The sequence below is a fragment of the Erythrolamprus reginae genome, unplaced genomic scaffold (assembly GCF_031021105.1).
Source record: "Erythrolamprus reginae isolate rEryReg1 unplaced genomic scaffold, rEryReg1.hap1 H_5, whole genome shotgun sequence".
NCBI lineage: Eukaryota > Metazoa > Chordata > Lepidosauria > Squamata > Dipsadidae > Erythrolamprus > Erythrolamprus reginae.
This window is the reverse complement of record NW_027248506.1, coordinates 685134-698098: the sequence shown is the minus strand read 5'-3', so window position 1 is coordinate 698098 and position 12965 is coordinate 685134. Positions and strand designations below refer to the sequence as shown.

The 12965-nt window shown below is 41.6% G+C and overlaps 1 protein-coding gene across 3 annotated transcripts in view; it reads left to right on the top strand.

The window, feature by feature from the left end:
* The window catches only part of LOC139155738 (protein FAM13A-like), a 118144-nt gene that overhangs the window by 27538 nt on the left and 77641 nt on the right, over positions 1–12965 (top strand). For all 3 annotated transcript variants that reach the window (XM_070731009.1, XM_070731010.1, XM_070731008.1), the window contains one exon: positions 4502–4674. In XM_070731009.1, the coding sequence (XP_070587110.1) occupies positions 4502–4674 (173 nt within the window). The remainder of the gene's footprint in view (positions 1–4501; positions 4675–12965) is intronic.

Here is a 12965-nt window from a genome sequence, read left to right as displayed (position 1 = left end):
GGATCTACTACTCTTTCAGTAAAATAACATTTTCTCATGTTGCTTTTGATCTTTCCCCCAACTAATGCCAATGCCAAAGATGGTCAAAAAAGTCTGATTTTGCAGCCTAATCTAGATAAAAATGAACAAAATTGCACAAAAACTGGGGAGCGTGCTTTTATGAGCAAAATAAACAAATAAGCATTAATTTTGTCACTTCAATTTTCATTTCAGTGTGTTCAGAAATGTTCAAATTAGTATGCTGGTGAAAAGAGTATTCAAAAAGACCATCCCAGTAGCTAGAACCAAACTTTTTATACTCCAGGTCTAAAAGGACCCAGAGGGTAACAAGTGTAACTTTTTTTTGCCTTCGTGGGGCCTCCCTAGGAATCTCCTGGGAGGAAACAGGGCTGGAAAAGGTGGGGGGAATTCTATCCTATCCTATCCTACTGTATCCTATCCTAGTCTCTCTTACAAATCAACCAGAGTAGCTCCAAAAATTAACAAGACTCCTGAGAACATTTGTCACTAAGGTCAGTTTTATTATTGCTCCTGCTATGATAACTACTACAAATAAATACTACTACCGTGTTTCCCCAAAAGTAAGACAGTGTCTTACTTTCTTTTTACCCCCAAAAGCCCCACTACGTCTTACTTTCGGGGTATGTCTTACATTGGAAAAAAATTGAAAGGGTCGCGTTCCCGAAGGCATCTCCTCAGAGTCCAGAAGGGCAGCCGCGGGACAGGAGCCTCATGAACCCTTTTCCAAGTTCAACCTCAGGGCTCCAAGCGGCGTGCACGCGTGGAGCCACAGACGCGTGTTGGGGAAGCGTGTGTCTGGAGGGGAGGAGCCGCTCTGCGCAGTTGGGCAGCCCCACCTGCCTGCCGGAAAGGAGGCGGGCGAAGGAGGCCGCAGCTCCGGCCGCTCGCCTCGGAGCTGGTCGGCCTCGCTGGCCGCTTGCAGCCGAGCCTTGGCAGGACTCGGTTGCTGGGACGAGCGCCTTCGCTGCAAGCCGCCGCCCGCCCAGCTTGCTTCGGACCAGCGCCGTCCTTCGCTTTGCCAAGCCGGGGAAGAGGTGGTGGCGCCGTGGCGAGGCGAAGACGAGGGGCGCGCGGGGAGCTTGGAAGCGACGTCATCAGGCTCCCCCCCCCCGGCAATACCCCCGTGTTTCCCCGAAAGTAAGACATATGTCTTACTTTCGGGGTATGGCTTATATTAGCCTACCCCCCTGAAACCCCCGATATGTCTTACAATCGGGGGTGTCTTACTATCGGGGAAACAGGGTAGTAGTATTAAAATTACTACTACATTACAACAATTACTAGCATCACCATAGCATATAGATCAGAGGTCCCCAAATATTGCAACTTTAAGACTTGTGGACTTCAAATCCCAGAAAATTCCACAAGTCTTAAAATTGTCAAGTTTGAAGATCTCTGATATAGATCTTGAGTATTATGTGGTCAGTGACAGAAATAATTACACAGAACGTGTTGTAGTAGTGGTTTCTTGGGTCACATATTTGCACTTTCAGACTTTTTAAATACAGTGATCATATCCATCATTGTTTCACCAAAGCATCGGTTTTTTGTCTTCAGTTTTGAAAAAAAGTCCTTGAGAGGTTTCGTCTGCTCCCAAAACCAATGCCAATGGCAGAATGAAAGATTATGCTGCTCAAGTCCATTCTATATCCACCCAAATGGGCCAGAATGCTTTACTGGGAAACCGTCTCCATTTATGGTAGTCTTATTATCCATGATACAGAATTACTGCTTAATGAAAGAATTTAGGGGTCTCACTTACATTGGCTGCCATTGTTATACACGGCAGGCTAAATCAAGCAAAAATATGCAGGTTTTTCAAGAGCCACTGACAGCTCGAATAAATACTGTAGACGCCTGCTTCCCATCATCCTTAAGCGACTAGAAATTAAGGGTGTTGGGAGAAACAGTCATCTCTCTTCATTACACCTAGTGAGCTCTGCACGTCTATTTGCAAATACAGTGGCGCCTCTACTTACGAACTTAATTCGTTCAGTGACCAGGTTCTTAAGTAGAAAAGTTTGTAAGAAGAAGCATTTTTTCCCATAGGAATCAATGTAAAAGCAAATAAGGCGTGCGATTGGGGAAACCACAGGGAGGGTGGAGGCCCCGTTTCCTCCCAAGAGATTCCTAGAGAGGCCCCATGGAGGCTTCTCCCCACCTTTTCCGGGCCTGTTTCCTCCCAGGAGATTCCTAGAGAGGCCCCACGGAGGCTTCTCCCTGCCTTTTCCGGATACAGTGTCGGAGGCTCGGGTTTGTAGGTGGAAAATGGTTCTTGAGAAGAGAGAAAAAAATCTTGAACACCCGGCTCTTATCTAGACAAGTTCTTAAGTAGAGGCGTTCTTAGGTAGAGGCACTACTGTATTTAGGCAGTTTGTCTAACAGAAGTTGGCCTCGTTTGCATTCTCTGTGGGTGAACCTCTGCAGGCTGTGCTATTGTTTCCATATTTTTGTTTTGTTTTCCTTTTTTCTCGGGAGGCCTGTTAATAGGCCCGAGATGATATAAATTCAATACTCCGGGTTCCCTCTTCTTTCCAAAATGGACTGCAAATTAACACTCTGGCTGCAGCAGTGCCTGAAAGCTGGGAAATATTTTTACAAACCAGCTTTAATCATAAGTCATGGGCCCTTTACCAAATGGAAACACGGATGATTCAGTATCCGTTACACCGATACAGACTGCAGTTGCTCTTTTAGTCATAACTATAGTTCTGCATTCAGTCCACATATAGTCCTGGTCCCACAGAGTTGGCCTTCTCCGGGTCCCGTCGACTAAACAATGCCGTCGGGCGGGACCCAGGAGAAGAGCCTTCTCTGTGGCGGCCCCGACCCACTGGAACCAGCTCCCTCTGGAGATTAGAACTGCCCCCACCCTCCTTGCCTTTCGTAAACTCCTTAATACCCACCTCTGCCGTCAGGCATGGGGGAACTGAAAGATCTCCCCCGGCCCTATACAGTTTATGCATGGTATGGTTGTGTGTATGTTTTGCTTTTTAATAAGGGGTTTTTAGTGACTTTTAATTATTAGGTTTGTTATACGTTGTTATTATTTTTGTGAGCCGCACCGAGTCTACGGAGAGGGGCGGCATACAAATCTAATTCATAATAATAATAATAATAATAATAATAATAATAATAATAATAATAATAATAATTACGGCTGCAATTGAGCCCGGAATATCTCTTGCTAAGTGAGTTAAATGAGTTTTGCCCCATTTTACGATTATTTTTGCTATGGTTGTTTCCTATTAAAGATAGATTTGATATTGAATAGAATGGAATAACAGAGTTGGAAGGGACCTTGGAGGTCTTCTAGTCCAACCTCATGCTTAGGCAGGAAACTCTATAGCAGTCATGGCTGGCTGGGGAATTCTGGGAGTTGAAGTCCAAATATCTTCAAGTGGCCAAGGTTGAGGAACACTGCCCTATAGCAATGATGGCTAATATTTTTCTTCTCACATGGCAAAAGCGTATGCGCGCTGTCATTGGCGCCATAATGTGCCAGCACACATAATGCAGTATGCGCATGATATCTTCCCTGTGCATACTCTAAGCTGATGGTCAGGAAGGTCAGAGGGACACTCCCATTGTCAACGCCTGATTGGTCGGAGTGTAAAAATATGTTCCAAGGCGCCAGAATGGAAGCTTTAGTTCCTAACACCAGGGGAAATTTGTGTTTTCCCAGGGTCTTAGACGACCCTTGGGAAACGGTCGTTCAACACCCAATGGGGTCCCAACATATAAAACATTAAAACAATTTAAATATGTTTCAAATTCAGTTACATTTCTACACGGTGTTCAGATGTCAACCAGATTTACAGGAAGAATGCAAGAAATGTAGTTGAGTCACTGTTAGGCAGCTATTATCTCCACTTATATAATGTACATAATGACACCCCTAATCATATGTTGTTATTTTGGTAATAGCAGTCTAGCACATTTTCCATCAGATAAACCACCATTTCATCCTTTATTTGGGGAGTTTAACATAAGGCAGAAGATCATGAAAAAGAGAACACACACACACACACACACAAATGTGTAGCACACTTTTCTCTCAAGCTATTTATTTAATCACATTTCCAGCTTGTTGGTGGGTTTTTTTGTGTGTTTTGATTTTTTTAACACTTCAATGCAACGCAAGATTTTTGTTAGCTATTCCCTGCTGCGGATTGCATGCTTTTGGGCTTACCTTATAGCCGAAGGTGTGTGTGTTGTGTATGGGATAAACATAGATCCATTGTAAGATAAAATACAGGAAATAGTATAAGGGCAGACTAGATGGACCATGAGGTCTTTTTCTCCCGTCAGTCTTCTATGTTTCTATGTTTCTATGTGTGTGGTGGGGGAGATTGCTGAGTCATCCTTTGCTGGGATTTAAAAATGAAAAAATAAAAACCCACACTACCTGTGCTCGAAAGTGAGCTGGGAAAATCCCTCTGTCCCCTTAACGGTGGTGCATTCCCTTTGATTTCTGCAGATCGTAAAGTCCAAGCCAGAAAGACCGTCCCTGACGCCTTTAACGCTGCTGCAGCCGAGGCCGTCAGATGGAATTCCACGGGTTAGCAACCCTTTAGCGGATAGTTTGCGCTCTAAGGAGATGGAGTTAGCGGATGAAATCTCCTTCCTGAACAGTGCTGCCTTCTTCGCCAGGTCAGTGTCTCTTCTTTCTGCATCACAGGGAAGCTTAGTTTCCAGACCATCTTCGCGGGAGCATCGTTGTGTTTGCAAGTGCGCATAGCCGCAGCTTTAAGAGCACTGCAGCAGAATGCCAAGAGCTGTAAGAAATCTTAAAATGCTGAGTTGCCAGGCATGGCTACCTCCAATTAAACACTCGTTTTGTTTATTATTAATAGCAGAACGCTCTTTTTTTAAATTTTTGTGCTTACATGCATGCCAAAAACTCTGCAGTGCTATAACAGAACTATGAGAAATCGTGCCAGCAGTTGTGTGTGCGGTGATTGTGGTCCAAGTTAATGATCTTCAGGAAAAAAATGATAAGGCATTTGTCTGTGGCAAATTAGATTTTGTGAAATAGGGAATAATTATTCTCTGCATTGGCGTTGGTGAAACGGGACAATTAAAGGAATGCTTCTGTTAGTTAGATGTGTTCTTAATGAAACAAGATGAACGTGCTCATATCTTGGATCTGTTTCAGTACTTGCAATGTGAGTTCGGGGGGGCGAGGATAAAAAAGTATCCTTCACAATTCCTTCCTGTGTCCTGCTTTAGCAGCAGGAAAATAAGCAGATAAATCTTACAATGCCGTTTGGCGGGACTCAGGGAAAGAGCCTTCTCTGTGGCGGCCCCGGCCCTCTGGAATCAACTCCCCCCTGAAGATTCGAATTGCCCCTATCCTTCCCGCCTTCTGCAAGATGTCGTCAGGCATGGGGGGAATAACTATCCCTTCCCCCCTCCCACCACCTTTTTCCGGACTGTAATATATGAGAATGGTGTGATTGTGCAGTAATGATTGCTTTTAATATCTATGGGTTTTAAATCTCGTTTTTTAACTCTATTGGATTTGTATTCTATTCTATTCTATTCTATTCTATTCTATTCTATTCTATCTATCTATCTATCTATCTATCTATCTATCTATCTATCTATCTATCTATCTATCTATTGGATTTGTATGCCGCCCCTCTCCGGAGACTCGGGGCGGCTAACAGCAATAATAAAACAATGTACAATAATAATCCAATAAATACTAAAAATGATTAAAAACCCATTAATATAAAAACCAAACATACATACAGACATATTATATATAAAATTGTAAAGGCCTAGGGGGAAAGAGTATCTCAATTCCCCCATGCCTGGCGGCAGAGGTTGGTTTTAAGAAGCTTACGAAAGGCAAGGAGAGTGGGGGCAATTCTAATCTCTGGGGGGGAGTTGGTTCCAGAGGGCCGGGGCCGCCACAGAGAAGGCTCTTCCCCTGGGTCCCGCCAAGCGGCATTGTTTAGTTGACGGGACCAGGAGAAGGCCCACTCTGTGGGACCCATGTATTGTATGGTGGTTGTTGTGAGCCGCCCCGAGTCTTCAGAGAGGGGCGGCATACAAATCTAAATCTTATGAGTTTCCAGAGAGGCAAAAATGTAGAGCTTTTTTCCACTTGAAGCCCATAATTTATTTATTTTGTAAAAATCCTGGTGGATGCCATAAAGCAGTAAATTAAGATGCTGTTAAAAAAAGGCAAGCTAGACTCAACTTGAATGTCATTGAAACTGAGGATCCCGAAAGAACCTGAACAGATTTATATTAAAGTCAAGCAGAAGGAAAAGGGCCGATTTGCAGAAGTGCTGGAGATGTTTTGAGGTGGTGCCGTGTCATAGAAGACACAGTGTCTGATCGAAAGTGCTGAAGCAGCTTAAGGAAAAGTGTTGGAGTCGGTGTTTGGCTGCAGGGTGTGTGTTTGTGTGTCTCCTTTCTGTGTTCACGGAAGCGGCTAGTGTGGAGTTGCGTGTTATTTCCATGCAGCACTTGTTGTTGTTGTTGTTGTTGGTCCGTCGTGTTCGAAGAGGACCTGGTCATCTAAACAGGGTTGTGGAGGGGATGTCAAGGCTTGCGCATGAATTGGATTAAAGTGTGAGAGAGGTGCACATAGTCAGCCTCACTCTCTCTTCCCAGATTCCACCTTGCTCCAATAGCTGGACAAGAGTCGAAACAGTTGGACATGGGCTGATCCCACTGCTGTATAGAGCGCTGGTGAGGCCACATTTGGAATAATACTGTGTTCAGTTCTGGAGACCTCACCTACAAAAAGATATGGACAAAATAGAACGGGTCCAAAGACAGGCTACAAAAACGGTGGCAGGTCTGAAGCATAAAACTTATTAGGAAAGATTTCATGAACTCAATCTGCAAATATAAAATCATGGCTCTTATACCGACTTCAGTCTCATTTCATTCTGGTCTTACTTACAAATATACAATAAATTCATAATCTACATACACGAATTATATAATTACACTGGCACCTCTACTTACGAACTTAATTCGTTCCGTGACCAGGTTCTTAAATAGAAAAGTTTGTAAGTAGAAGCAATTTTTCCCACAGGGATCAATGTAAAAACAAATAATGCATGCAAACCCATTAGGAAAGAAATAAAAGCTCAGAATTTGGGTGGGAGGAGGAGGAGGAAGAAGAGGAGGAGGACAGTTGGTGCCAAAGGAAGAAGGTGAGGGGAATCAAAAAAATACAAAACTTTAAGGCTTAAAGAAAAAAAGAGGGACTCTGAGGCGGTGCCCAGAGAAAGGAAAACACTCCGTTTGCTCTGGACTGCCCAGAGCGAATGGAGCATTTCTTTTTTCTGGGTGTTGGAAAAGGTTTATTCCCTTTCCAAGCGCCCACAAAAAAGAAAATGCTTCGTTCACTCTGGACTGCCAAAGTCTCCTTATGCCCCACTGAAAGCCTCCTCTGGCAGCCCAGAAAAGCCCGAAGTGGCCGGGATTAAAGGCAGAATGGCAGGAAACTGGCTGGGCCTTTGTGCCGTTCTCAAATTCCCTGGGAACTTTTTCCAGGCTCGGGTTCTTAAGTAGAAAATGGTTCTTGAGAAGAGGCAAAAAAATCTTGAACACCCGGTTCTTATCTAGAAAAGTTCTCAAGTAGAAGCGTTCTTAAGTAGAGGGACCGCTGTATAACATATTACATAATATGTGATAAACATTTTTATGTAACTTAAGTTCCTTAAGTGGCAACGTCTCTAAATGTCGTGACAGTCTGCAGGAAGACATCTATCATTTATGATGATCAGACAACCTACTGTGCAGTGGATGGTTAGAATATTGCGATGACAATTTTGTCTTGTTTAAAAGTGCAGTGATTCAAGTTCAGAAGCTGTTATACTAAATTTTTTGACCCATTTATTTCCAGGAAGCTGGCATTTGACATTGAAGCTGCTTTGGAGCTTGGGATAGATCTGTTGAGAAAGAGACGAAGAAATGTATTGAGTCTCTCCAATCTCTTAGCAGCCTTCAATATCATTTGCTATAATATCTTCCTAGGCTGACGTTAGAGGTTAAGTTTGTATATAGCCTATTTTTCAGAGTATAAGTTGCACCTTAGTTTTGGAAAATAGGAAGAAAATAGGGAGAAAAATCTACCTACCAGATATTCATCTGCCTAGCGTCCTTCGGAACCGCCTTCTGCCACATGAATCCCAGCGACCGATGTCATCTGGCGGGCCCCAGGGGAAGAGCCTTCTCTGTGGCGGCCCCGACCCTCTGGAATCAGCTCCCTCTGGAAATTAGAATTGCCCCCACCCTCCCTGCCTTTTGTAAACTCCTTAAAACCCACCTCTGCCATCAGGCATGGGGGAAATGAGACATCTCCCCTGGCCTATATAGTTTATGCATGGTATGTTTGTATGGATGTATTGCTTTAAATCAAATTAACTTTTTTTTTTAAGTGGGTGATGCTCAAATTTTGTGCTGCTAGAAAAACTCTGCATCAAAGAGGAAGTGAAATAATACCAAGTCTTTTTTCTTAACCATTAAAAAAACTTTTTTTTGGAGTGGAGCCCATCCCTCAAATATGTATCACAGGAGCCTTTGTTGCCTGAACTTTTGAAAAATATGTCCTTAAAAAAAAAAACCAGTTATGTAACATCATTCGTGGTGCCAGCCTTCCACAATGGAATAAAGAATGGGATTGATGGCATAGGAGGGCGGAGAGAAATGTACTCAAAATGTAAAGTGAGTCAGTTTGGAAAAACTAACGCAATGACAGCCGAAAGCACAAAGAGGGAGAACACTTCATTTAAATTGTTTCGGATCATGAGATGATTACTTATTAACTGGCATGGACGGCAGCTTCTCTAAGTGGGCAAGACAACCCATAAATTTATAAAGAAGGCACATGTCCCTCTGATCCTTAGCTTCTGTATCTATCTATCTATCTATCTATCTATCTATCTATCTATCTATCTATCTATCATCTATCTATCTATCATCTATCTATTATCTATCTATCTATTATCTATCATTTATCTATCTAATCATGTGCATCTATCTATCTATCTATTATCTATCATCTATCTATTATCTATCATTTATCTATCTAATCATGTGCATCTATCTATCTATCTATTATCTATCATCTATCTATCTATTTATCTATCTATCTATGATCTATCATCTATCCATCTATCTATCTATCTATCTATCTATCTATCTATCTATTTATCTATCTATCTGTGATCTATCATCTATCGTCTATCTATCTATCTATCTATCTATCTATCTATCTATCTAACTATCTATCTATTAATCTTGCCACTGCAACTTTTCCCCAAGTTTGAATTCATTCTCAGTCCTCATTGCCAACTTGTCCTCAACCCCCAAACCCCCCAAATCCCTTACGTAAATCGGATGCAGAATTTGTGTAGCGTATCTGGTGGGGTTGTACTGCAGAATTACATTGGTTTTGATGTTTTTAAACATTGTTGACATGTTCAGTCAACAACCTGTAATTGAATTCTTTCATCACGTGGTCCAGACAATGAAGAAGATGTTATGGGTTGTTTTCCAAATTGAGAAGATGAAAGAGTTGCTAATAAACAGAGGACAAAGAAAGCAGTTGCTGTATTTTGCAGAGTACAAGATGCACCTCTAACTAACTAACTAACTAAATAACTAACTAACTAACTAACTAATTAACTAACTAACTAACTAACTAATCAACCAGATAGGTAGGTAGGTAGGTGGATGGATGGATGGATGGATGGTTGGATAGATAGATAGATAGATAGATAGATAGATAGATAGATAGGAAGATAGATGGATGGATGGACAGACAGATAATAGATAGATAGATGATTGATTGATTGATAGAAAGATAGATAGATAGATAGATAATAGATATATATATAGATAGATAGATGATTGATAGAAAAATAGATAGATAGATAGATAGATAGATAGATAGATAGATAGATAGATAGATAGGTCACTTGATAGCAATAGTCAACAATATGGTTGGCAAATAATGTCTTTTATGTGTGCATATATCGAACACTGTTGAAACTCAATGTTTTATATGTTCTAAGCTGATTTGTCTGTCTATGTTTTTTCATTTCTCTTTCTTTTTCTATATATGTTTTGTTTGTTTTGACTGTTTTTATATGTAGACATTTAATAAAGATTATTTTAAAAAAATAAAAAAATAAAATAAACCCAAAGCAAACAAAACCATATTGTTCCTTGGCCTCTTAAAACAATGCTCTTGATTTCGCACAATTGGAACCTGATCTTTGGGATTCCATAAAAAAAGAATCTTAAATGGAGTTGAGAAAATAATTGTTTAACCTCCAAATCTTACCATTCAAGTGAAAGAATAAACTAGAAAAATAAAGGGAAAATCTTCTGTGATATTTAATACCCTGTCATTTTTAGATCTCACGTTTTTTTTTAATAATGGATAGATGACTTGGGGGTAGGGGGGTAAACTGCAGATAAGTTTTCAGTCCTTGATCTGGTTTTGATTAGATAGAAAATTCCTCCCTTTCATTCTTTTTTCAATAAAACCTGATGACTGGCTTGTGCAATAAAGAAAAGTAAATGTCCAAATTCTATCTTAAAATATTGCCACGTAGAGCAAATTCCAAGACTGGAGAGATAAAAGTTTGCTCAATGCAACAAATTTGGCACACAAAAAAAGGTGGCTTACATTTTTAAAAACATAACATGCTTTAATGCAGTGTTTCCCAACCTTGGCCACTTGAAGGTATCTGGACAAAATTGGACGGGTCCAAAGACGGGCTACACGAATGGTGGAAGGTCTTAAGCATAAAAGGTATCAGGAAAGACTTCATGAACTCCATCTGTATAGTCTGGAGGACAGAAGAGAAAGGGGGGACATGATCGAAACATTTAAATATGTTAAAGGGTTAAATAAGGTCCAGGAGGGAAGCATTTTTAATAGGAAAGTGAACCCAAGAACAAGGGGACACAATCTGAAGTTAGTTGGGGGAAAGATCAAAAGCAACGTGAGAAAATATTATTTTACTGAAAGAGTAGTAGATCCTTGGAACAAACTTCCAGCAGACGTGGTTGGTCAATCCACAGTAACTGAATTTAAACATGCCTGGGATAAACATAGATCCATCCTAAGATAAAATACAGGAAATAGTATAAGGGCAGACTAGATGGACCATGAGGTCTTTTCCTGCCGTCAGTCTTCTATGTTTCTACCCTGTGAAGTCTGTGTCGGTCTCGTTGGGTTGCAGAATATTTGCTGTTCCATTTTTAAGCCGAGCTGGAGCAGTGCTGAAAATGCCAGAATTAAAAGCCTCTGCTAAGTTCTGCCCGTGCAAAGACCCGCCTCTCTAACCGCGGCTGCTTGGGAGGAAGGGGGGGGGGAGAGAAAGGACAGGCTGTCGGTGTGAGGGTCACGTCTGTTTCCTCAGGCCTCTCTCTCGCTCCCTCCTTCCCGCCAGTGAATGAGAGCAACGTGCCTGACGTGATGTCACTTGGCTTGTGGCAAAGGCCCCGCCTGACTCGGAAAGCCTCCCCCTTCGCGTGGGAAGCGTGTGGGACGCTCTCCTCCTTTGGTCAAAAGCGCTGGACCCCAAGGTGGCAGGATTGGAGGCGGTGGTGGAGGAAATTTCCACTTTAGTGTAGTTTTAGTTTCATTAGATTTGTATGCCGCCCCTCTCCGAAGACTCGGGGCGGCTCACAACAACAGCAATACAATATACAAAGTGCAAATCCAATATAAGTTAAAAACAATTTAAAACCCATAAATATTAAAAAACAATCATTACTGCACAATCACACCATTCTCATATATTACAGTCAGGAAAAAGGTGGTGCTGGGGGGACAAGATAGTTATTCCCCCCCATGCCTGGCGAACATAGATAGGTCTTCAACATCTTGCGGAAGGTGGGAAGAGTAGGGGCAATTCGAATCTCCGGGGGGAGTTGATTCCAGAGGGCTGGGGCCGCCACAGAGAAGGCTCTTCTCCTGGGTCCCGCCAAACGGCAATGTTTAGTCGACGGGACCTGGAGAAGGCCAACTCTGTGGGACCTAATTGGGGGCTGGGATTCGTGCGGCAGAAGGTGGTCCCGGAGGTATCCTGGTCCGATGCCATGTAGAGCTTTATAGGTCATTACCAGCACTTTTTCTGCCCTTTTCACGTGTAAAATTCCTGCCCTTTTACTTGAATCAAATTATCTCCAGGAGGGCAGGAGATTTACACACACACACACACCGCATAGGTGCCACTGATATTGATCGTGCATGATATTAAGAAAGAAGTGTAAAGCTAAAGTAGCTGGCATACAAGATTATTATTATTATTATTATTATTATTATTATTATTATTATTATTATTACTATTATTACTATTATTATTATTAATTAGATTTGTATGCCGCCCATCTCCGAAGACTCGGAGCGGCTCAAAACATCAATGCATCATTAATATTAAGCTTATATTTGTTGTGGGCTCTTGTGTTGTTGTGGTTGAAGCTGAAGTAGTCTTTGACGGGCAGGACGTTGCAGCATAAGATCTTGTGGGCAATACTTAGATCATGTTTAAGGCATCTTAGTTCTAACCTTTCTTAGACCCAGGATTGTAAGTCAAAGAAGTTTGATTTAGAGTGATGTTGTGTTGTTTAAGCGTTCCCTTTATTCTTTTCGAGCACTGTATGTCCCCTGTCCTATAGTCTCTCCTATATCTTATTTGTTTGTTTGTTTATTTTGTCCAATACACAAAGAGGGTTTAGTGGGTATGTATATACACATAGTAAAATACATGATGAAGGTTATAGAGGAGATACTCATAGTAAAATATATCTAAGAAAGAATAGAAAAGAAGGTATAGGAATAGAACGTATCAATGAAAGAATAGAAGAAGAGATATAGGGATAAAACATATCAATGAAAGAATAGAAGAAGAGATATAGGAATAGAACATATCAATGAAAGAATAGAAGAGAAG